This window comes from Diadema antillarum, unplaced genomic scaffold (assembly GCF_040938485.1).
Source record: "Diadema antillarum isolate AM-2024a unplaced genomic scaffold, OU_Dant_1.0 seq00000550_RagTag, whole genome shotgun sequence".
NCBI classification, from domain to species: Eukaryota; Metazoa; Echinodermata; class Echinoidea; order Diadematoida; family Diadematidae; genus Diadema; species Diadema antillarum.
In genome coordinates this window covers 263,946-290,915 of record NW_027271495.1, presented here as the reverse complement: position 1 = coordinate 290,915, position 26,970 = coordinate 263,946, and the positions used below count along the sequence as shown (strand labels likewise).

At 39.1% G+C, this 26,970-nt stretch overlaps 2 protein-coding genes across 2 annotated transcripts; one reads left to right on the top strand and one right to left on the bottom strand.

Annotated features, from left to right (window-relative positions):
* Positions 1-2,243: 2,243 nt before the first annotated feature.
* Positions 2,244-16,856, top strand: LOC139734869 (solute carrier family 23 member 1-like). Its single transcript, XM_071645649.1, has 14 exons — positions 2,244-2,249; positions 2,581-2,738; positions 3,401-3,482; positions 3,630-3,645; positions 4,152-4,219; positions 5,389-5,570; positions 6,359-6,479; positions 8,901-9,057; positions 9,623-9,876; positions 10,244-10,373; positions 11,721-11,864; positions 12,746-12,841; positions 13,638-13,886; positions 16,834-16,856. Exons 1-14 carry the CDS (start codon positions 2,244-2,246, stop codon positions 16,854-16,856), a joined length of 1,686 nt encoding a protein of 561 aa, XP_071501750.1.
* A 3,796-nt stretch (positions 16,857-20,652) lies between these two features.
* On the bottom strand, positions 20,653-22,653 carry LOC139734867 (uncharacterized). The gene has a single exon (XM_071645648.1). It carries the CDS (start codon positions 22,651-22,653, stop codon positions 20,653-20,655), a length of 2,001 nt encoding a protein of 666 aa, XP_071501749.1.
* Between the last annotated feature and the right edge of the window lie 4,317 nt (positions 22,654-26,970).

Here is a 26,970-nt window from a genome sequence, read left to right as displayed (position 1 = left end):
AAATGGCTTAACGGGTATAATGGAATTGAATGCGGATGATAATATTTGTGAAAAGTGTTCAAAAGCTAAATTTGCATCACTTTGGTTATTAACAATTGACCAATTAACGGATCCTAGTCTCTCCCTAAGTCTATTAAGATTAGTTTCTGACATTTCTCGAAAACCAGAATTGGGCGAATAAAAAGAGGCATTACTTATGTTAACATTGGGCAGAACAGCGAAAATCGGAAAATGATCGGATACATCAGACACTATTACACCAAACGTGATATTGGAAAGAGAACTATTAACAAAAATGTTGTCAATTAGAGTTGCTGTGACATCTGAAATTCGAGTGGGCTTCTTTATAAGAGGTGAAAAGGACTCGGATAACATCACATTGAGGAAATCTTGGCATGCGGAGTTGGTATGACAGTCTAAAAGGTTGAAATTGAAGTCACCCATGATGAAACAACTTTTATTCTCCAAATATTTATCAGCTAAAAGTACGGATAAAGATTCAATAAATTCAGTGGGGCTTGTATTTGGAGGTCTGTATATTTCACCGACAACAATACTTTTTCTATTTGGAACCCTAATTTCAATGAAAATACTCTCAATAACTTCAGACATTAAACTGAATTCGTCTAAGAGTTCATAATTCAAATTCTGAGTGACGTAAAGCCCAACTCCGCCGCCTTTTTTACCTGCCCTGTTTTTTGTCAAAAGTGTGAAGCCATCAATGGTAAATAGCGAAGAAGGTGATGTTTCATTTAACCAGGTTTCACTGATTCCGATAACCTGACTATCAAATTTAACTTGATTCACGAACATATTGAATTGATCAAAGTTTTTGTTTATACTCCTTATGTTAAAGTGCGAAATAAAAAATTGGTTTGGATTAGAATGAGATAATGAAATTATGTCGTCTTCAATGTGGTATTCTGTAGGTGGTGTTTGACGACTGGTGTCGTTTACATCAGAATCAAGTATCAGTTCGTGAGCTTGTGAGTTCAAAAAACTAATTATATCAGGGTTCTTACCCTCTTCGCTATTTGTGGCATGTACGGGTACATCCTCTTTGTCTTGTGCATAAGCAGACATAACAACGATTCCATTATTCATATCATTCACACTATTTGACTCAGCCATTGTGAAAAAGTTTCAGAACAGTGGGTATTACATAAACTTGTTGACACAAAGAACTACATTTTTGTTTTTCATATTTCTAAATGTCTAATCTAAACAGCAACAACAATCTAAACATCTAAACAGCAACAACAACAATATGAAAAGCTTATCACGGTCCTATACTTTGCGAGCAATATCATTATAGGCTACAGACAAATGCAGACATTTAGAAATATGAAAAACAAAAATGTAGTTCTTCAAAGTTTAAATGGATTATGCAATGCAAATGTATGTTGATCTGTGTTGATTCATAATACCATGATCCCCATTCTTGTGTCAAAAAGAATATTTACTTACGTGTCATATGTTTTATAATGATTATATACTACTTGTCCTCAGATTATACTCGGATACTCTCACACACACATACACATACACACATATACACATACACACACACACATACACACACACACACACACACACACATACACACACACACACACACACACAAACAATCCAAACCAAGATTCTGCCTGTGACATCTGTCAATCAACATGATCAATGATAAAGTACTAAAGTACTTTGTTTTGTTTGTTTGTTTGTTTGTTTGTTTTTCTGTGCGTATTCAAGTAATCTTAAGAAAAATATTAGGGAGATTGTTATGAAATAAATGGCATATTATTTGGATATTCTTTGGGCACACATAAGTGATAATCAGGCCATTAATTTTGCAGCGCATATCCCTTTAACATGTCGCCACAAAATATCAATATAAGTCACAATCCAATATGCAAATGAGACGAAGTAAGAAGGTCATGACCTCACAAGACAGGCTCGATCCCTTTTACTTGCACACTTCATCCAACTTTAGATAGCTTTGATTACGGAAATCAGAGAAGAACAAATCTCACTCAACGACTGTTCTAGAATTTCAACAATCTCGCAAAGACGACTTTGTATATTAAGGGAGTGATAGATGCAAAATCATTGATGAAACGAATGATTTCATAAGATATCAAAATACAAGAAGGCGATGTTGGGCGATCACAATAAAATTTTGCTATATTGGGAATATTGTTATTTCTTTCACTTTACTCCGTTTATTCTGCTTTAATTGAACTCACTTGAACATGGAGGTGAATTTGTCGTAAGGATGAAAGAAAAGCCTTACATTTCCACTCACTCATTTTATGGTGCCATAAGCTGATAAGGAAGGGCCATAAAAGGCGCAGACGTATTGCTGACACTACCAAACCCATGGCTCCTTTTTCGGTCTTTTTTTTCCGTGTTAAGAATTTTCTCGTGTATCATATCAGATGGTATTGTTTCTAAAGTAATATTTTTATGTATGATTTAAAGTCATCTTTCCTCTCTCTCTCTCTCTCTCTCTGTCACACTCCCTTTCAATCTTTTCTTAATTCCCCTCTTTTTCCCTTTCTATGTTCCTTTTTAAACTGCTTCTTCCAGCATTTCCTCTCAGATTTCAGCACTTTCTTCACAGTGCCTCTCATCTTTGCCCCTTACCTCTGTATCCATGGCAACCTTGACATCATCTCTAAGCTGGTATCCACGCAGTTCGTAGTTGCTGGTCTCCAGACCTTCTTGCAGACGACGTTTGGATCCAGGTGCTTGTCAAAGAACAAAATCGTCAGAAGAGACATAACATCAAAGGACAAAGTTCAAAAGCAATATGGCTATCATAAAATAGAAATAAAAAATGAGGTAAAATCATTAAAATCGTTCAGATAAGATGGGTGGCGCGTCGGAACTGACAACAATATGGAACCATTGATGCACATCCCATATCTGAGACATGAACGTCTCCATGATACAACTGTAGTTGTAAATTTACGTAATGTAATTCGTCTCGTAATTGGCAAACTGACACGGGGTAAAGACGCGCGATTTCTTCAGTACAACGTTTTCCTCGGGTGTGCATGCATATAAAGATATGTTTTTGAGTGTGTTATTTAGTAAAAACTTTTCCATTCGCTTCGGGAATATGCCGTCCGACCGGCTATGCACATGTACCAGGTATATTTTGTTATGAATAATAATATATCATAATTGTTCTTCCCAGACAAGTAGTATTACATAATATATCATAATTGTTCTTCCAAGACAAGTATTGTCTGCATTGGAAATATAGCCCTCTCGATGTGTTTTGAAGCTATAATATTAACCCTGTATGACCCCTCTAGTAGCTGCAGCACATACGTCTTGTACTGCATACCTTGCTACCAGAGTGACCGACATAACACCTTTTCCTCCTGTCTGTTTCCCGTAGACTTCCTATCGTTCAAGGTCCTTCGTTTGCCTTTCTTCTTCCCGCCTTCTCTCTGATGAACCTACGCGGGGAATGCCCGGTGGTTCATGTAGGTGAGAACGAATATGTGCCAAAGTTTTGCGTTTTAGAATTGAAATTCAACGATTTGGGTCCTGTTTCATAAAACTTGTTATCAGTGACAACTGCCACTTTTCTATGACAAGTTTCCTCTCATCCAATCAGATGCAAGGATTTCAGTATAGCTTGTAACAACTATCACAACTTGCCACTGATAACAAGTTTTATGAAACGGGGCCCTGGTGTACACTTTTGGTTGAATATCAGGACAAGTTGCAATCAAAATGTGAGAAGCAAGGATATTCAGAAGGGCGGATCCAGGAATTCCACAAAAGGGGGGGGGCAAAAAATATTTCTGGTGCCACTTCCGGGTTTCATCGGCTGACAAACACAAAAAATAATAAAATAAAAATAGAAGAAAACACGCTTCAGCGCATTACAAAAAAGCTCCAAAAAGATGGTTTCTTTAAAAAAAAACCACACATATATATAATCCTACTATAGGGATAATGTAAATACTGAATCTTGATATAATTATTTTTCATCAGAAGACTCATTGTAGTCATTGCTGTCGTTGCCTTCCATGCACCCATCACCAGCTATACGAGTATATCAGGCTTGTCTTATGAAGCTTTAAAAAAATAAGAAATGAATCAACACACTCACGTTATGTTCTTACCATTTCATTCTCCAGCTAATGCTACCAATTCCTCCGAATTTTCAGAGGAAGCGAGAATGGAGTTCCGAGCCCGCATGCAGGAGGCAAGTTTGGCAAATAATTATTTTATTATATTATTATATAGGCCCCTTTTGAATCACTGTATGGTTATAGCCAAACAGATGATATATGCATGTAGACATTTGGGTATTTTGCCAACATTTGAACTGTTCTGGTCAAAGCTAAAAATTATATATGTGACTGAGAAGCAAATTGGTTTTCAAAATAGACAACTATGTAAATTTGAAAGGAAGTGGATAAATCTGCATGCCTCCTTGACATGACATTCTGGCTGTTACTTTTCTTTGGTATGTGATATGGATAGCATAATTCAATATGTTATATGTGAAATTTAAAAAAAAAAACCACAAACTTGTGTGCACCTGCTATTTTTCCCTCTTTTTTGTCTGTTTTGGTTTTTGTTATGTATGATTATGTACAATGATTATTATTGTTTTTGTGAAAGGATGGAAATAAAAAAAATGAAAGATAAAAAAATAGTTATTATATTGTCTCTATAAGGAAATAAGCTCACGCACGCGCACACTTGTCGTTCACACGCACACACACATGTAATATTGTGCAAGAAAAAAATGTTTTTTAAAAGCGTAATTATAGTTACGTATGTAGATGTAAGCCGTAGGGCAACCAATTTTTAAGAGAGATTTTTTTTTTCTTTTGAGGATCGATCGGGTCATCAAAATTTGTAAGTGTGTACTTATTGTATTTCTATGTTTTTCTTATCCAGAAGAAGGGAAAATAACTCGCTGCTCAGTGCTTATTAACTACACGCATGCATTCAATTCAATTCATTTATTTCATTCTCATCTTTTTCAACAAAACATAACACAAGATAAAGCAAGAATTCCATCATAAGCATATATGCATTACAAAGTACGAAGGATAAACGATAATCAACAAACTAATAAAGATAAATTATGTATACATACCGGGAAATACAAAGTTATGTTTTCATTTCAGTTACCTGCCGCGACCAGGGTTGCAAAACTCAGCCACACTCAGCCTATTTTACTACCAAGTTAAGTCAAATATTCTTTTTTTTATACTCACGGTCAGATTTCGGATTTTATCTGTCCAATGACAGAAGTAGGTGTACCTTTGTAATAATCATGATGATTTTGATAACCACAGTATCTTCATAATATCATAATTGCTGAAGCTGTTTTGCATTATTGCGTGTTTTCAATGGCAGCTGAGTGGGGCTGTCCTTGTCGCCTCCATTTTCGAGATCGTCGTCGGCTTCGCGGGCATCACCAGCCTGTTTCTGCGCTTCATCGGACCACTGACTATCGCTCCTACGATAGCTTTGATCGGAATGTCGCTGTTCGACATGGTGTCTTCTAACGCGAGCCAGCACTGGGGCATAGCTGGGCTGTGAGTTAGCTTAATGGCATACCATGCAGCAAGTCATATCACACACACACACACACACACACACACACGCACACACACAGATTTATATATACATAATATGTATATATATATATATATATATATACGTATTATACGTTTAGATATACGTAACACATTGATATTGGTGTGGGAGGATACAAAGAGAGTGACCCGTACGAAGAGTTTGTAATGATCCTGACAAAAAGTTAAGGGTCTAAAAACATATCTTCATTAGCTTTTCAAATTGTGAGTGGGCATAGACTATTTTGTCACATAATTACGTTTGTGCCTTTCCAGCATTAGAAGATCATTATACACAACATGTGGGATGGGAATGTATTTCCTTTGAGAGTTATGTATAACGAATACATCCAACATCCAACTGCTAGAACTTACAGGGGGCTATAGGTACCCACGCAAACCTATATACGAATGTAGTTTCAGTATATCATTGTAATGCAGAAACGAATATGACATTTCAAAATATTGAGCAGAATATCTCAAAATCGCTATAGGCTCTCCCTGTCAGTTTGTAGCATATGGGAGAAATCGATTGAAAAGAAAATGTATCTGCACGGGAAGAAAAAGAAGAAGGCTACATCAGTTTACTTTGAACAGGCTTCAAGATAATTATACACAACAATATTCAGTGGCATCTATATCGAGATGAATGTATTCTTAATCTTTCCTTCTCCGACGCGAAACGATTTTTTTTTTTTTTTTGCATTACTTTCCTCTAAACTATCTTACAAATTTTGTCTCCCTTGCAGTACGCTGGCTCTCATCGGTATCTTCTCGCAGTATTTAGACCGCGTTAACGTTCCCTGTCTCGGGCTCGGGAAAACGAAGAGATTCAAAGTGGCCTGGTTCCCGCTCTTCAAATTATTTCCGGTATACGCAGTCACCGTAGTTTGACACAGAAGCCATGTTATGATTGTAATTGTTTGTTGCAATGTACATTTATTATTTTTGTTGTAATGTAACCTCATTCTGTACATCCCCTCTCCGCTACTTTATACAGAAACGAGCATCTTATCAACTAATGGTACACCCACACTCATCCACAGGACCTTGCCATTCCAGGGGCCGTTGCGGGAGGGGGTCAAGGGTCATGGTATCCCCCACCAATCAACGGGAAAACATCCCCGGTGGGACCCTCGGAAGTCATTGGTTTTGTTGTGATTTTCTTCAGTCTTCTTTTTAAGAGCTACGGCTCGTGCATTATCATAACTGTTCATTGCGAGGTACCACGTTTTGCATCTTGCACAAGATGGACATTGTGGATGAAAAATCTTGTCCAGATATGTGAGTAGTGGGAAGGACTTTACCGCCTGATGTCCTCTACTCCTAAGGAAGAGTCGGGAATCTTAGGCATCCTTTACCAACATTTCTTAGTGTCCCCACACTAGAATCCGCAGCGAATAGAGTGATGAACAATCACACAAAGGCATCCCTCGCCTTCGTGTAGAATTCGTTAGGTTTTTATGATTGCACAATGTAAATCCAGGTTCGCACTGATGGGAAGAGCGGTGAGTTGGCTCAGCCTGCCTCCGGATCCAAAGGACCGTATTCGATTCCCCAGTCTAACTGAGCAATGTTGTGTGTAATCATACCTTCCTCTCTAGCAGTTGTCTAGTGAGAAGCAAAACACACGACATAAAAACGGAGGTTCAACGTGTGAGAGAGTCAAAACTCATGCACGTAAAAGATCCTGCTAATTCACTCATCCATCGCACAGAGCAGGGTGCATAACCCGTTGAAGTAGTCCCACCTCACATCCAACTGGATCCCATCGAATACCACCTATTTAATAGTGCACCTGAATATGGGCTGTCCAGCCATCTTCTCGGGTGGAAAATGAAACAAACAAAACCAAATTGTTTAAGGCCACCCTTGTGTGTGTTTATCTATACACGGATGATCGTGCATTGGTTTCCCACTCCCACGAAGACGTACAGTTCTTGAATGATCGCTTTGCCGCTGACTGCACACGATTCGGACAGGTGATCAATCTTGAAAAGACTGAAGCCATGTTTTAGCCCTCAGCGCGTCACATACTGCCAATGCACCACATCCTCTTCCTGTGATCATCAAGAACAGAGAGATTAATACTGTGGGAAGGTTTTGCTACCTGTGTAGCAGAACACCGGATCCGTGGATACTGAGGTGATGCAGTCCCTTGGAGAGATGAGTGGCCCCTTTGGCTAACTGACAAAGAGACTCTAAGCTGGTAAGTCCATAGCTTCCGACACTCTACCAAGATTGCCGTGTACCCGAAGCTGTGGTCCTGAGTGCTCTCCTCTACTCCTGCGAGACGTGGACCACGTACCGCCGGCACATCCAGGTGCTAGAGTAATTTCACCAGCGATGTCTGCGAAGGATCTGTAGTATCAAGTGATAGGACAGAGTGTCCAACCTCAAGGTTCTGGAAAAGTGTGGCATCCCCACCATCCAATGCCTGATCATCGAGTGCCAACTGAGATGAACAGGACATGTTTTCAGCATGAAAGACGACAGGATTCCAAAGATATATATGCTACTGCATGGACAGTTACAACGTGGGCACCATGGTTAGGGAAGACTCTTGAAGAGGTACAAAGACCCTGTGAAAGCAAACCCTACGAGCTGCAGTTTCAGTGTGTGAAGTCTTGGGAAGCAAGATACGTGTACTGCCTATGACAGAGCTCTTTAGGTGGCACCAGTGTACACAAGAGGGCAATCGGCATCCGGTCAACGAAGGAGACCTGGGTCCCGTCTCGTAAAACTTATCAGTAACAACTGCCACATTTCTATGACAAATTTGCTCTCAGCCAATCAGATGCAAGGATTTCAGTAGCTTATGACTACTATCGTAACTTGTTATTGATAAGTTTCATGAAACGGGGCCCTGGAGACAGATATCCACTTCTTCGGGGTCCTTTCGTTGTAGCACCTGCGGCCGTTGAACTAGACTTCATTCTCACAGAACCCACCTCGGCTGATGCCTTGCCGGCCAATACTCATATCTATCGCATCGATAGCAGATTCCAACATAATTATGATTTCAGTAAGAGCACAAGTCGGTCGTTGTATTTTTTTTTCCATACAGTCTACAGTGCTTTCAATGGACACTCAAAACTCTTCCTGGTCGTTTTCCTGTTAAGCCAACTCTTTGCTTTTAATGGAAAGCCGCAACTCATTCAGCTAGTTTTCTTTTTTTTTTCAATAGCAAATTCATTGAATTAGATTGATAAATGATTGTAGACTCTGACTCTAAGTAGTTTTCCATAGCTAATTTTTTCGTCCAAAACATTTTGTTTTTTTTTTCTTCAGGTGGTGCTCGCGCTCCTTATATCGTGGCTGTTTTGCTACATTCTAACCGTAACGAATGTGTTTCCTGACGACGAGTCGTCCAGTGGATACGGGGCCAGAACCGATCTGAACGACAAGCAACTAGCTTCCACTCCCTGGTATTACATTCCATACCCAGGTAAGACTGCTACAATACGAAAGAGAATAGACTATAGATAATTTACTAAAGTGAGTTCACTTCATGGTTATTTCGACCTCGAAACGAGGCTTTTTGAAATCTTTTTATTCATTTCTTTGCTAGTAATTCATCAAAAAATTGTAAGTAGCTAATGATATGTGAAAAAAATTCAAATGAATGAGAGAAAATGAATAAACGTTAACATCGTCACGTGTGGTTGCAACAGCCCTGAATGTCCAAGGGCCTTTGCACACTATACGACTTTCGGTCATACGACTAACCAAATTTAGATCCGAAATAATTCACAACAGCGTCTGAATAAATACACTTGTTTATTTCAGATCTAAACTCAATCAGTCGTGCGAACGAAATTCATAATCATAGTGTGCGGTGGTCTTAAGTCTAAACTTTACTGTTGACAGATTCTTTTTGTTGTTTATTTCTTTTTCCAGTCATATCATCACTTTCTTCGAATATGATGATTTGCATTTTGTGGAGCGTTTCTATAACATCCGTCGTCCCATTTTCCTGGAATTGACCAGAAACGTTCCTGCTCTTTTCGTAGGGCAATGGGGACCACCAAAGATAACTGCGCCAGGAGTTCTGGGTATGATTGTTGGCTGCACCGCTTCCATCGTCGAGTCCATCGGCGACTACTACGCATGCGCCAGAATAGCGGGCGCGCCTCCACTTCCTCCACACGCGGTCAACCGTGGGATAGGAATGGAAGGTGTCGGAGGTATAATCTCGGCCTTGTGGGGAACCGGGATGGGTGCTACTTCGTATAGTCAGAATATAGGAGTCATAGGTATTACAAAGGTAAATATATTTAAACTGAAAATAGATTATCAAGTGCATTAAAGGTAAAACATAGTAAGCTTACTTGCAAGGGCTTAAAATGCATCTTTCACCAACTCGACTTTACTGGTAATAGGCCTACATGGGAAAGCTCTCCCAAAACACTTGTCTCGCTGATGCGATTTACCGAGATAATGAGCTATTTCTTGTGGTATTTTGAAATTTTAAAAAAATGTGAAAATAACAAAAATCGGCATACCGACTTTTATTCCTGAAGCGCCCTCCCCGCTCAGTGGTTGGTACGTAGAACGTTGCTTATACGTGATGATCGATGATCGATCGTTTGTCAACTTCCAATATTCTTTCTACCCTGATTTTAAAACTCCAGGTCGGAAGTCGATTCGTAGTACAAGTCATGTGTGTCATTCTGCTCATTCTCGGGCTGTGGCAGAAAGCGGGCGCTCTGATCGTTTCCATGCCAGCACCAGTCATAGGTGGTGTATTGGCTGCAACGTTGGGTACGTTTAGCCCTCATGTTAGTCTGACTTTCCAGACTTATTGCCAACATTACTCGTCCCTGTACCACATAAGGCAGAACCATCCTACTGATCTCTATGTAAGAAATCAGTGGAACCATCTTGCTGAACTTACTATACTTCTTTCGTCGTTAGAAAGAGAGTTAATAGGTGCCTACTCCTGGAAGCAAATTAAAACAGGCAGATGGTCTAGAAGACACACTAGTCTTAAATACATAAGTGTAATCGTTTAGGTAGGCCCTATAATGTGTATGTGTGAGTGTGTGTGTGTGTGTGTGTGTGTGTGTGTGTGTATGTATGCGTCTATCGAAGCCAAACATGTATTTCTTGAAAGGACAATTGTCGATTATATTATAGTACAAAATTAAATACGTCCTAGTAGCCTACCTTGGAATATCCCCAATAGACAATGATAGAGACGAATGCACTGTATATAAACTTTGCTTGGCTCACAATTATGATGGGTGATCTATCACTTTGGTCTACTCCCACTTTGTCTCATAGCCATTAGTCTCAACCCACATGGTCTAATCCTGTTTTGTCTAAAACCAGTTCGTCTAATGACTATTTAGTCCAATTGCTACTTTGCCTCATTACCAGTTGGTCTACTCCCAGATGGGCTATGCCCACCTTGTCTAATACCCACATTGCAGTTTATTAGACAAAATGAGAAAAAGTCCAAGAAGACAAGACTGCAATTAGACCATAAATCTAACTGATCATTAGACGAAACGATAAATAGCCAAACTGGGCAATAGACCAAGTGAGAAGTAGACCAAACGGACATTAGACGAAATTCACAGTAGACCAAGTGAGTTTAGTCGTAGTGGTGTTAGACGAACTGGGAAGTAGTCCATCTGATAGTAGACCACGTGGCTATAAACTATTATGATGTACGAAAGTACGTAGACGTCGGGGTTGATGTTCTGTCTCTCTTTTCGAAAAATGCCGCAAGTGGTACAGAGAAGCTCGATATTCCTCAACAGACCAAATCAAAATGACCGTCCACACCATCTATCATAATTATATCTATATGTTACAGATTTACCGCTCCATCTTCATGTCTCTATACTATATACCGTTCACTATTAAATCTCAAGTTGGCAACACCTTGGGCCTATTTTAATAGGTGTTTTTTTTTTACCATAGTATTAACATTCTACTAAAATACACTTAAAAAGAGTCAGAATTATATTGAATATCAGACCATTATCTTCAACATTAATATAAATAACAGGTTAAGTCTTGAAAAATGACGGAAAAATGGGAGATGATTTATGTGTCTCTACAAATGCTGGGATTCCAATGTTTCATTACCCGGTTCTCTAGGTATGGTGGTTGCCGTCGGGTTCTCCAACCTTCAATTCGTCGACCTCAACTCGCCCCGAAACCTCTTCATCATCGGCACCTCGTTCTACATCGGGATGGCCGTTCCAGCTTACGTCAATGCGCACACCGATTCTATAGACACGGGTACCTTGCGGGGATCGAGGCAACAAGCTATGAGCCCGAACAGCCTTCTCTTATTTCCACATCAATTTTCTTCTATTGTTTCTTTCTTTTCTTTTTTCTTTTTTTTTTTTTTGGGGGGGGGGGGAGGTGATATTCTGTTGATGTAGTCATATTTTAAAGTACATTTTTAAGTATCTCTCATTGTACGTAGGCCTATTATTTGTGTTCTCATGTCAGTCTGTGTGCGTGTGTGAGGGTGTATGCAGCGTGTATGTGTATTTTAGATGTACACAGAGGCTGCACGTTTGTTTTGTTTTTGTTTTTTCATCTATTTCCAATATGATTACAAATTCGAGTATCTGTGTCAGAGAATTTTTATTTAGGGGCAGATTCCAGGAAGGAGAGCTTTTTACTGTCGCACAAACAATTAATGTTTTGAGAAGTGAGTCAAAGATTGAATGCAAACAACGACTATAATATTATTGGACTAAGGTATATACTGATGTCATCTCTAGATTCAGTGAGTCAAAGATTGAGCAAACAACGACTACACAGCTGATTCATAGAAAACAGAAAAAGAATCTCTAGATTTTCAGGATGCGAAAATATGCATGGATGTCATCAAACCCTACAAAAAGACAGAAAAAGAGCTTGAACTCTCACTTTCAAAATCGGGTATAGACCTATGACAACCATGCACTGTTTGATGCGACGTGCTAGCAAAGACGAAAATTGTTGCTCTAAGATCTGGAAATTAACAGGTTACGACGTGTGACGACAGAGGGGCATTTTGTTTTAATTATTGTTGTTGTAGTACTGCAAGTAGGATTGACCACCCGCAATGAATTTATGGATGATGTTCTTTATTTCATTTTTTTTTAATATTATCTCTCTCTTTTCAGGCTCTGAGACTTTTGACCAGATATTGATAATCATTCTGGGCAATAGCATGTTTCTTGGGGGAGCCGTTGGATGCATTTTGGACAATACGGCTCCAGGTAATGACGTCAATGAACAGATGTCACGATACTAACCACAGAAGCGATGTTCTCAGAAACTCAAGGCCCTTACTGTGATTCTATATGCAGTGTAACACTTTATAAGATGACGTTACGAGTCAGGGGAGGAAGACAATGATTTATAGGCATGCGAGATAGGAACGCAAAATAATAAGTTTATTTGTGGTATCATCTTTTATACTGAATATTTCACTCAAACGTGGTTAAAAAAAAACCACTGACCAATGCTAGAAACTTTCTCCGACTCGTCTCAAAACAAAACTAAAGATAACAGCGTTCTTTAATACCTGCACTTATATGGCATGCATGGTGACAACCGACAAGTATAAGAATTTACTCGCTTAAGCTCCGAACAGAGGTTGTCAAAGCATCAATTAGATTTTCGATAAGTTTTGCTGTTCTGCATGTTGAATCAAAACTCTTTTGCAATTTTCGTAAATCTCTCATTCAGACCAAAATACATGTACAATGTACAAGTATTTAGTATGTACAAAATTTGTCAAAGTAGATTGAGTTATTGAGATGGAAAACAGCTTGATTGTGTCATCACGTTCGATTCTAGAAGCGAACTTTACAGTGTACATTTGAATGCGTCACTCCATAATATTGTTTTCCGCAGTGTCTGATTTCTAGCAGTAGATTGAAGAGCTAACCGGATGAACGCAATCAAGTAAGCCTTACTGAAATCTAGAAGAGATCATTAACATAAATCATCTTTGATATTGTTTATTACTAAATATCCTTTTGTATGTGCCTGAATTCTTTGGATATCAAGGGACCCCGGAGGAGCGAGGAATGATACAGTTCCGTGCGATGCAACTCCCAACCGACAATGAGTTCAACGTTGAGGGCGACAGCGATGAGACTGAAGATCACGTCATCCACCGTGCAAACAAGTGTTACGACTTTCCCTTTGGAATGGCCGCCGTCCGACGGTGGAAATGGACCAGACTTGTGCCTTTCTGCCCAACTTTCACTGGATTTCCGAATCTGTTCAAGGGACTTAATCGTTGTAGGACCAAACGTAGGACACCGTCATAAACGTTATTAAGAATTAACAATTCAGAACTTTAACAAGAAACATAATGGGATTGTCGTATTTAGGCTTGCTTTACATTCAAACTTGTAACGTTGGAACCCAAAGCTACTTTCTCACATGATACCCCCGTAAGTGTCAGATTTATGACAAAATACTACACAGCACTAGCGTTCCAGGGTATACGTAAAGAGTAGTATAGGAGAACTTTCCCTAATATGCCTCAATCATCTCTTGCGACTTGCAGGTAAATGCAGGTAAATTGGCAGATCTACAAGTGCACGTCTAGCATAATTTGGGGGATAGTAATCTATACACCGGATGTACCTGTATTACTTGGAACGCTTGAGCGAATATTATGTCATTCTATGATTGTTGATAACTGTTCATAGTAGTCGCGCTATGGTCATTTTGTTGAAGTTTCTTCAACTGTTCAAACTATTCAAGCGTTCATATTATAGTAGTTTCATAGTAGTCTGGCCATTTTGTAGAAGTTTCTTCAACTGTTCATAAATTATTCATGCATTCATATAAAGTCAGCAATATTGTATAGAACTAATATCAAATTAGCTGTACTCTAGTGTATAAATGTATTGATGCTTGTGTTTAATGATAGCATTCAGCTTTTGAAATGTTTAGTGTGATGAGTAATAGGAATAAGAGTATTGGTCTCGGATAATCAGCGTGGGTCATCAATGTGTATAGATGATACAGATTGCAGTTCTTTCTCCCACAATCTATAAATATAGATCACTCATACCCTGAGTCCTATGTACAGGTCAATTTTGTGAAATGAAAACGTTATTTTTTTTTTCACGGATTCAAAGGAAGATAGTGTAATATGGTCTTCTTTGTCACTTTGACAACACTATTCGCAGACGGCATAGCACACAAATCTTGCCATAGGATCATTCACAACCAAGGAATTATTGCTTGTACCGTATACCTTCTGTCAAATTTTTTCCTTTATGATAACGAAACAGTTTCCCTTTTCGTGAGATATGAATTTTCATGTCATCAGCCTGTTATAATTATGATACATGAAGAAGTTGCAATAATTATTAGATCCTTTCACTCTCCCATATATAGGCCCTAAAAGAACAAGAACAAAGTTGCTGTTTTTTCGTGAATAATTATGTCTTAACGTCCCAATGGATACTTAAATGTTTCAATCAGCATTATTTCGATGGTACACTTCATTTTACAGGAAAATTACATTCTTCAGTTTTTTGTTTGAATTGTTTGTTAGGGTATAAACGCATCCATAGTTTGTAAATTCATTGATAACAAGCTTTTGAAATGTTTAGAATGCTGATTATATACATTGGCTGACAACATTACGAGTATTATGAGTTGTTCAATTTTTTTTTCAATTCAAATTATTTTATTTTCTCATGAAGTAATACAAAGCAATGATGATAACGCTTACATGAGTACATAATATTTTATGGAACTTTGAATCACATTAATGAGGGAAGTTTCAACAAAACATGGATACAATCATAATGATATCAACTTTGTTGCACTCTACTCTAATACATTATCATAATAATTATTACACAATTATCCATACGCTTATACTACGGGTTCCCCCCGTTAGTAGCAGACGACCTTTTCTGAGAAGATTGGGCCTCTTGCCATACGACAAGATCATCACACACATACCCATGTCCGTCTCTCCCGCCATCGCTCATCATTCATCGCAGATGTAGTCCCCCATCTCAATATACATGTCATGATGATGTATCTCTGCACACTGCAGCCACAGCCGGAAGAGGCACTCTGAGATTGTAAGGTAGAGAAACTGACCTATAAGTGCACAACCGCATTGTTTTTCAAGTTATGATTTAATAGATTATGAGTCACAAAGAGTAATTGCTATCAATGATTGATATCGTTTTAAATGATCAGTCTTCTTTTCTGTGTATGATCGTAGGTGTTGTTTAATGCAGCTTTATGCGTTATGCGTATTGACTTGAAGCAAACAGAATTTCCACACGGATGGACAAAAATTAGACATTCCTTAGTTATTCTTCCTTTTATCACTTCTGTTCTACCTTCGATGTATACATGTACAGTGTTGTAGTTTATTTCTTATATCTTATTTCTCTTTTTCGTGGCGTTCTTTTGAATTAAATTGTATCATGTTATTTCTATACCTGTCAGTCTATCGTGTGTGTGCATGTATATCAAGAGGGCACCATTTTAAAACAGTTAGCAAACTGCCTGTGCGACCTTTACTTCTTCAGGAAAACATGAATGAATAATAAACAGATAATAAATTGAACTGAAATTGAAATGAATGCAGGAGGTTTAAAAAAAGTAAGAATGTGTAGACCTTACTGATTGTCGTGCATGGTAATTATACATTATTTTGTTATATACGAACATTATAGACGGGTGGAGTGACAGAGAAATTGCAATCATTGCTCACGTTTTATTTGAGAAAACTTGCCAACATTGTTAGTTACTGCAATACAAAATAAGAACATTCAATTTGTCAGCATAGCTATTTCATAAAACAGCTATATACTATACTGTAATATACTGTAAATGAATGAACAGTCGGCAAGCATGCTTTTCATGTACACGTCATGTTGTATAATACTGTGCTCTACAAAACAAAGACATGCATACCACTAACCAAAGAGACTTCAGAATAGACCTTTATACTAAAAATACAATACAAAAAAACCTCTCATTTACAACGGACAACAGTCTCCGAATATTCTGATTAGAAGTCTGAAATAAAAATGTCTTCACACATTCAGTTCCAGTCATATTCATCGTCTCTCAACAAAGCAGGAACATGACCGAAGCGATTTATAATGATGAAATTTATGTAAGTTTGCTAGATCCCTTAATAATTGCAAGCTTCAACATCGAACACACTGTGTAACTCATTACTATCTGTACCCCCATTTTTCGAACACAGATTTCGACCTCCTAGTGGACTGAAAAATGTTAAATCGTGTAATTTCGCCCTCCTCTGTACAAGATATTGCCACTTGGCATCTTTTTTAAAAAAAAAGTAAGTAGAAGAAGAAGAGGAAGAAGAAGAAAAAGAAGAACAAGAGAATTGATATTAAAGCACTGTATACCATTGGGAACAGTGATTTTAAAAAAATGTTCAAGATATCACATTTTGATGCATATGTGAAGGTCAGTTGCTAACACAACATCCCTCCATGTAAAAAAAAAGTTGCAAATAAAGCCTAAAACACAAGGAGATATCACTGTTTTTCGTAATAAACCATGACTGTAGACGGTTTAGTCTCGAAACATTTTTGTTATAACTATTGTTCACATTTTGTATATCTAACAGTACTTATCATTAATCATACTGACTCAAAATTTTACATAAGTTGTTTCTATTCCTAATTCACATTTTAGAACTATTTTGAAGCAAGAAAGCTGGGTTTTTGTTTCATCTGCGAATGGTAAATTATGCCTTTAACATCTGCAACAAGAACTGGGTAATCCCCTATATCAGATGGCTTTTGTAGGTTTTAGTCTGCATTCACATCATACTACCTTGGTCTCATCAACCGAATGTCATCTTATCCCCGATCGATTTCCTATAGTATCTGTGATATGGGGCGGATCTAAATGGTTTTGCACGGGGGTCTCTTTAATTCTCATGAACAGGTTAAAAGAGGTTATTTCAAATTACCCCCCCCCCCCCTACTTGGTTTGAAAGGAGAGATGAGTTACAGCTCTTGACCTTTACTTCAGTGTCTATCGCCCAAGACACATTTACCAGAGATGTTGCACCCCGCACTGACAACTGTTGAAATAAATGGAAAGTCTCATGTCGGTGATTCATTCTACTCATTATTGTTATGGCGTCAGTGTTTGTTTTGTTTGCTTTTTTCGGGTTCATAAGGTTTCAAATCGACCTGTTAGAATTTGATATCCTTCCTGGACCCCCATAGACCCCTTACCTTGTGCAAAGAAAAATAAAACACATAATTTACAAAGACCGATAGTAGACGGATCACGCTGCAAAGCTCGTAAGTGTAGAATTTGATTTCTTTTCTGGATCTCAATCCAGGGACCCCTTAATTTGTAGGGGGAAAATTACGACCTCATTTATAAAGGCCGGTACATGAATCACGTTGTAAAGCTAATCGTTATTCTTTGAGTATAGGAACTTCTCTTCTGCATGGTGAAGCTAAAAATATCAGCAGCAGGAAACTTTCGCGAATTGGAGCCGACATCCTTTTTCGCGGCACGAGACTTTCGCGAATCGCTACTGCCATTCGGTGCATTATGGAGACAAACACTTTGCGTATATATACATTTCACTTTCTGCGAATCTTTCATGCACGCGAAATTTTCTGGTTTTGCAGTATTGCGGAGCGCTTGACACGTCAACAATACTGAATTGCATCGATGCATCGTAATGCAGGGTAATAATACATAGTATGTATGCGCCTAGAGCACTCTACAGAATGGATTTGGCGCAATATAAGTCATGCATTATCATTATCAGTCTACGTCTTGCTTCCACCAAATGAAATGTGATGATTTTTCCTTTCTTTGCGTATCATCATCTGCTCCTGTTTTGACTAGGATAACTTCATCCAAATCCATGGAAGAACAACTCCCAACGTGGCAAAGTCTCGCCTTGCAGCATCATCACTTATTGCTCACAAAAAGGTGGTGTGATCATATATATATCGCAAAAAAAAAAGAAAAGAAAAAGAAAACTAACTGAACAAAAAGACAACTGCCGGAAATAGCAAGCTAGTCATCAGTATTTATTTACATCCACCGAAGGACCAAAGTTTTGGCAAGGACTACGCAGATGTCAACCCCCACTCCCCCCCCCCCCCAAAAAAAAAAAAAAAACAGTTCTGCATTTTAATGTCTTCCTCACTCCAATCTGTGATTGAATAGACTTGCAATGAAATCACGTAAACATGATTAAAGAAAACTCTCTAAGTTTTCGTACATTTCTCATGTGGACGATTTTTTTTTTTTTGGGGGGGGGGGTAAAAATATCGTCTGTCAGTTTTCAAAAGGAGGGGTGTACTAGTCTGTATTTGTATTTGTGTTTGCTTTTTTTTTTTCGCTTACTGCTTTGTCATAAAGATTTGCAACAACCACGGGCTAACCCGACGTTCCAGTTTGCCGTATAGTATTTTTACTAAAATCATCATGATGATCACGTAAAAAAAAATTGAACACTACGATTATGTTTAGATAGAGGTTTGGCTATTCTACATTACTACGAACCCTTCACTTTAAAGCCTCACGCTGACGTGTGTTTCCAAGGAGAGTTCCTGGTTTCAAATCCCAGCCCCCGGAGACATACTGCGCTTTCTACCTCGTGTTTGAGTCAAAGTGGAAATCGTGTTGCTCCACGCGCCGGAAGCAGGGGCAAATTGAAATTATTCCCTAGGAACGGGGAAACTTCTGACATCAATTTCCGACGATTCCTCCGCTGAACTTATTTCTTTTTCTTTTAGTTTTGAGTTCTGAGCCTGATCTTTATTTCAAAGAGAACGGTTAGCCCATATATGTCCCTATGTTTCACCGACGTGCGTATTGGGAGTAATAACGTAATTATGAAAAACATGCCCATTTACGACAGGATAAGCTATGTTCTTGATCTCCGCCAAGATTTGTAAGTCACTGAAGAGCATATTTTATTTTATTTCATGTACATTGCAATTCAATCGAAATTAAACCTGAATTTCTTTTAACATATTTGGAATAGGTTTTCCGTCCCATTAAAAAAAGAAATAAATAAAATTTGTCCCTCCCAAAACAATAGCAAATATGCAAAGAAACGATCAGTAGTCTATTTGAAAACGGTTTTACATGGTAAAATTCACTTTGTTAAAATATTTTTTTCATAAACATCAGATCCTCTTCGTGCTTTCGTGTCTGCAACGTTATTAGGATAAGATTATAAAGGTCATCTGTTTCTCTTGAAATGTCCATTTGTATTCATTTAAATGCAAAGATGGCTGTGTTAGATACAGATCACTCGTCCTTTTTTTTACAGGCTCGATAAAACGCCGAAAGAGGGAACAATTGGTGGAATTTCATCCCGAATTTGACCCCATGTACACTTCATCTTCAATGGTTGAAGAATCACCTTTCTGTTGGTGTATTGAATTGTGTCCAAAGGATAACCCCGTATCTGGCGTTTACAAAACTCCAACATTTTGTGACTGTGATAGTAACTCTGTTCAAAAGACCCACTAGTACGTGTATGGGTTTGTTTTGCTTCTACCATATAAGATACAATTTTCGGCACACAGGTAAGGTTATCGGTTTTGCGCTTGCAATCCAGTAATGCCTTACACAGTTATACCCAGGGGAAATGACAAAAGTATAAAAGATGTCCTCGTATCGTATCACTAAAACGGTCAGCGCGTAGCGGTACAAATCTTATCATGACATGTAGGCCTATTTTTTCAGAGTATGGCATGCATGATACTCCAATAGGCTCTAGTTGCATACAATGTACTATTATCAACAGTATTATCAACCGTTTATCAGAATCAGAATGTCGAAGCGCTATATATTACGCAACAAGGATGCACAGTTCTTATATGCTAATAAATGTTTGTGACCAATCTAGGAGCTCGACAGCAGCAAAGTCAGTAACAGACTATCATCTCAGCGCTATTTTACATTGAGTGTCAACACTCTGTCAGCTCTATGGACGAAGAAAGAAAATGCTCCTATGTATAACCGCAAGTTGATTACAGCTTGTGGTGGCACCCTCTTGTTATAATCACAAAGTCTTGCAAATTTTCACCCCAGTGTCTACCTCAATACGCCTGGGAGAGACAATGTCGGAAAGAATCTTGGTTCTGGTCAATGATTTTCGGATGACGTAGATGCGTCCGGCTGTACAAAAGGCAATGCAGGATGGCGAGAGGAAAGTCATGTAGTACCAGTGTCTTGACGGTGTCTTGATCCTCACATTCTTTACGACGGTTCCGAGATGTTTTCCACCCAATGTGTAATGCTCAATAGAAAGAGTGCCTTCCGTAGGTCGCACGCACGCTATGTAGAGCTGGTCTCCATCGCTGATCGCCGGATACAGATATCCCTTACGTTTCGTCACCGACCACACGATGCCACCGCTTTCATCGATCAGCGAAACGTTGCTCAATCTCTGCGTGACGATGACGCCTGTTGTCGTCGGATGGACTTGCCGAGGTTCCCTGTCGGTCTCGACGATCCTTAGCGGTCGTCCTCCTGCTGACGAAAACACGTAGATTTTCTTCAGTTCCCAGTAGGAAAGAAGAATATTGTCGTCGTGGTCGACGGCGAGCATGGTTAGGCCAGTTGCGTCCGAAGGAGTGTCGTAACGAGTCTCCGTCGGAGACTTATCAGCGTTGAACAGCCTCAATACTCGACGAGTGTTTGTAACAACGAATCTACCATCACTGAGGAAGGCGACGTCGTGTGTACCTCGATCATCGGTATCGATCAACATCGTTCGATGACCTGTTAGAACGTCGAAAGAGTCTACTCCCCCGTTGTAGTAAGATATTGCGACCTTATCGTAGTCCATTCTTGCCAGTCCATTCATGGCATCGTCTCCGGGTATGTCGAATTCGTTGTCCACAGTCCAGCCAGTGACATGGGCACCAATCTGACCAAGATCAAGGGAATCCCTGGGGGCAGGCACAAAACAAGTCTTGCTCGTCACATCTCGTAATCGACCAGGAGCTGCCATATCTATCTCCTCGCTCAGCACCTGGTCGAGTTCTTGATAAAGGTGACCATGTGCAACACGACTTTCACCTCGAAGTAACTTTCGTTTCCCCTTTGATATCAATTCATTAGAAACGGATATTCTCCTGGAGAGTTTAGCAGCGACCACTTGTAGCTCGCTGAGTCTGCCGTTGTATATCGTCTCGACTCTGGACACCTCCTTCAATATTCGAGCTCGATTTTCCTCCAGTCTGCGCCTTTTTTCCTCGTATGAGTGCTTGATTTCAGCATTGATTCTAGCTACCACACTCCGTACGTACCTTCTTTCCTGCTCGATATCACTAATGTGTTTGCTTATCTTGGCCGTGCGAACTGAACTCCGCATCACTAGCATGTCGATTTTCTGTCTCGTCTCGTGCTCATATTGCGCGAGATCCTTAACGGCATGGTCGTGACTGCCATGTTTTGCTGCTTTGCATTTAGGACAAGCGATGTCTTCACAGTCCTGGCAATAGAAGCCCAATTGTTCCGTCTTGTGCTCTCCACACATCATCGGAAACTCATCGTCGGATGCATCATCCACCATCTCTTCGATAGGCACAATTCGATGATCCCCAAACAAGGACACCATCCGTGTGTGGCCGGAGTAGCAGCTTTCGCACAGGTAGCCGTCGCAGTCGTAGCAGAACGACACAGCCTCAGGTTGTTCTGTAACCATAGACGAGTTCGATCTTGATGTTGAAGAGCGTTCGTTGCTGATCTTGCACAGGTTGCACGTTTGGTGAAGACGGCGTCTGGAATTCTGCGTCACCGAGAGGCTCTTGCAGTCGCCTACCACACCCCTGAGCGTCGCGTTGGAAGACAACCCTCCAACTCTCTGCTCCGTGAGCGGCGTTGGCTCCTGGCAGAGCGGGCACAGCATGTCATTGCAATCGGGGTGAAATTCGTCGTATTTGACCAAACACTTGCGACAGAAAGTGTGTCCACAATTCAGAAGTGTTGCTTCCTCAAAGATGTCCGTACATAGAGGACAGTTCAAATTCTGGTATACTTTTCTGAGAGACGCCATGGCATTTCGTTGAAAATGGACACCATGAAATCACACGAGATGTAAAAATAAAGATTAAAAAAATACACCGCTTTGATGGAAAAAGCGGAGATGTAGTCAACAAAAGCAAGAAATATCACACCATCTGTCCGCGTTGCAAAGTGATTTTCCACGGTCTCTTTTTGAGGCAGTCAATTCTAAATCAATCCTCCCATTCTTCTTAGTTCCATCATAAGACCCAATGACCGTGAGCTAAAACGCAAAATGTTGGCTTTCATCTTCACTCGCTTGTGTGCGGCATCTGGCTGTTGATGCGAGTTCAGAAAAGAGCACTCGCCACCGAATGTTATTCCATGTCAAATGTTTGCAAACATTGCTCGCACGATATCACCGTCGGCTGAAACGCTAGGAAATTCATTTAACGATAGACGACGTTTTTAAAAGTTCTCGATCCAGCAAAAGACCTAAATCCTGGGTGTAGACAGGACTTAACCGGATGAGACACAAATCTCAAATGGTGTTTGACCCTGTGCCTGAGCCAGAAAGCAGTCAATACAAGTCGTTTGACAGCAAAAAGCTCGGGCAGCGATGACGTAAGTATTACACACCCAAGGCTCACGCTAAAGATCTGTGCCGAGGGCGGCGGATGCACTGATTTTATTTTAAAGAAGACTCGAAACTCGACTCACGCACAACATTCAGTTAGTCTACGGATACAATAATTTCAGCCGTAAGTTCGTCTACAGATTCTGTTCCATACATATTTCTCTTCATTTTGAGTTCCGCCTTTGTCATTCGCATGGTTGTGTCCATTTATGTGCGCCGCTACAATTGATTAATTTTCACACATTCCATGACATGATGTTCATTTTGTATTACATTGTGAATAGTAGGAACTCTTTCAAATTACTCCTGGCAGCTATTGAGCCGAAATTCATGTTATGATAGCAAATGTAACTAAACGGCTAAAATGAATCATAGGGTTTTGTATCAGTTTATGTGATAATGCTGGTGAAAATAAAAATGGGTCTGATTAAATTGATTGAGTTGTCAAATTATTTAAATGCCAAAACATACCTAGAGCTGGCGGCTTGAAGCATATCCACGGACTGCGTTACAAGAAAAATTATGAAAAAAATAGAAATACATGTACAGTGTACAAAGAAATCCAGCCCGGTAGAAGATACTCGCCCATCATCACCATAATGATTTCACTAATCCATGCACACAATAATTTACATTGTAAATTGCTGAACGCATAATAGATTATGTTGAGTTTGAAAAGTGGAGATATATTGTCACGCGAGAGGGGGGGGGGGGAAGAACGAAATGAATCCTTCTGGCTGCCACTAATAAAAATGTGACATGGGGAGTCGAAGACCTATAATCATACTAAATTGCTGCCACCAGTTAATCTTTGAAAGGAATTAACAAACCTTATTCAGGAGAGTTATACTACTCCAGTTCTCAATGTTATCACAACACTGTTACACTAACGAGAGTCTGACCGTTATCTGATCGTGAGGATGGTAATGTCATTGTCACTGAGCATGTTCGTTGGAATTGAGTGTTTTGAGTACCTGCTACAACACCATGATCACGTGATCTCAAACGCGCGAACTACCTGATTCGTACATCACATGTGAGCTAGCTACGCGTATGTGCAGAACTGTGGAGTGTGGATCACCACTGACCGTGAATATCAAAGAATCGTGTTATTTCCTCAGTATGGTAAGTAGACTGTGATATTTGTATGCCTATTTGTGAATGATCATTTCTAGACTATGATAAGCTATGGATTCAATTCATTCTCTATAAATTAAGGAATTTAGGTACTGATACTGGTGTTCTTGTAGCTATCGTCAATCACTCACTGACACTGCACTGCACATAGAGTCTACATCATACATTGCACTCACGTCATACAAGTTATCCTTTGACGCAGTCTCAAGATCTAGAACAGTGTACTAACGTGGAATCCACATTTAATGCACACATGACAAACACGACCTCACTCTCTTTATCACTGTACATCCATACATCTTCCTAGGTCTCCTAGTAGCGTTTCTACATAATTAGGTAACTATCAACTGTAGATGTTGAATTGTTATGTAGATGTAGCACGAGTTGTTCAATCGATGACTGTTCGTTTTCTCGAAGTCTACGAGGGTGGTTTGGTTTCTTGCATGTTTATAATCAACAACTAATTTCCTGTACCATACTAAACTGCACCATTCTACATCACCATTCATTCTGCCAACAACTCCTTATTACCGTAGACACACAGATATCATATCTAAACTTAACTTTACAAGCACTTCACATCACAACACAAACTCAACAACTTCACATTCACGTGTGTATCGGACAAGGGAAATAAATCATTGTCTGAGAATTTGGGTAAAGTTCAACGGAACTTTAATTCCGGAGGCAATCTCAACATCCTCCAATAAACAATCATCAATAATGAATTCATTTTACACAATATACATTTTGAGATAGAGCCATGTCGAGAATATAAGAGCCATGTCAAGAATATGAGACTTAAGAGCCATGTCAGTGTACACCTTATAATAACTACAGGATACCTTATAATCTCTATAATAACCCTATCTGTTATAAGTTAAATCTTCCCTACACTTTCTATACTTTAGTCATTTTATTCCCACCTGAAATAATAATACTAAATATTTCCCTATCAATAAAAACTACATTTATACTCCGTAGAGTTGTATTGGGTCGATGTAATTGTTCATGCTCTTAAACCGACAAACTACGCTCCACAATGATTCCAGGATCATTGGTTCTTATCTGGCGTAACTAGCTTGACTTTATGCGTTATCCTCTGTAACCCATGTTACATAAACCATCACGTCCCAGCCAATAAAGTATCCAACCTAATAAAATTGTAACCCCACACATCACGTTCTGCCTTATACCAATTTCCAGATCCACGTTCCCCCTCTTCTCCGAGCAATAAAACCAAATAACCACTCCTAGCTTCTGACCCCACTCACTATGTCGGTGCGAGCCTAGCTGATAACCGGTACACCTTCAACTCCAAAATTATCTATACAGCCTCAGGAACTCATCCCCTATATAGACAATTATTCAGGCTAACAACATAAAAAGCTTTCCTCTAGGCAATCACAGTTCGTATACTAACTTGTGGCCTCGGCCCTCACTGTCTGAGCTTGTCAAGTAAGCAACAGCAAATACATAACAACAATACTTCTTATTCCTAACTGTTGCCCCTAACCCCAACCATTATTATTCCATTTTATATCATGACTCCTGACATACGGTACTCAATGACTGACCTTCATCAGACATGACATAACTTACCACTAAGCTCTACAAGCATTTTCTTGTTATTGTTTCTACTACCCTCCAAAAGAAATTTAATAACTGAACACCAACTAGAATTCTATATGAAAAACAAGAACAACTAACAACTATCTCCAACTAGCTCAATCACATAACAACGGACAACCTCACATATTAAGATATCATCATCAATATATCCGTCACTGATATAATCGCTCATGACTGGAATTTCTACAATTTACACCGACACTGGAGAATATCCTCTCTAGAATTCTATCACATAGCATATTATTAGCATTGACATATATCTGGTTGCTGCATCTGTTTATAACATATCTCTGTTTTGTGGCATAAGCAACGTACGGTGTTCACTAAATTCTCATTAGCATTTCTAGTTGTTGCATAAAGCAACAGTGTGTACATTAATAATTAGACAACAATAACATATTTGATTCGTTTGTTGCATAATGCAACGGGATGTACGCTTGACCTAACGTACCAATTCTACGTCACTGCTGAACGCAGCGCGTAAGTAACCATCATGGCTATTTAATTTGCGATCTCAGAAATGTTTGGTGTAAAGCCCTACAAAAGAAAAGAAGAGAGAATTCCCAATAAATGTATAAATGTACCAAAATACGAGACTTCTCATAACTTAATCATTTCTGTTGACATGCTATATTTTACGTACTGTCATCTATCCACTTCTTTGCAAAATACACAGAATAGACAACAAAATATTCCACAAATTCTATCTCTTCATCACTCAATCAAAATATTCCATAAAAGCTTTAACAGAGTTTCTTGTCATAATTCTGACTGCAAAATCAAATACTTGCTATCTTATATCTTATCTGTATAATTATATGCACTGACAATAAATAGGATCTATAATCCTAACAGCAAAATATATGAGGACATTTCTACTCACGTTGAATGGGGATTCGCTAACTGTAGGGAGAAATGGGAAAACAATTCAACTGTTTAAATCTGTTTAGAGGCTGTAGTCTG

What these genes read in the sequence shown, in the direction of transcription:
- LOC139734869 (XM_071645649.1), top strand. An exon ending in CGCTCTTCAAATTATTTCCG is followed by an intron (nt 6,480 to 8,900) that starts GTATACGCAGTC and finishes TTTTTTCTTCAG; the next exon opens with GTGGTGCTCGCGCTCCTTAT. An exon ending in GAGTCATAGGTATTACAAAG is followed by an intron (nt 9,877 to 10,243) that starts GTAAATATATTT and finishes TTAAAACTCCAG; the next exon opens with GTCGGAAGTCGATTCGTAGT.
- LOC139734867 (XM_071645648.1), bottom strand. Translation starts at nt 22,653, where the DNA reads ATGGCGTCTCTCAGAAAAGTATACCAGAATTTGAACTGTCCTCTATGT.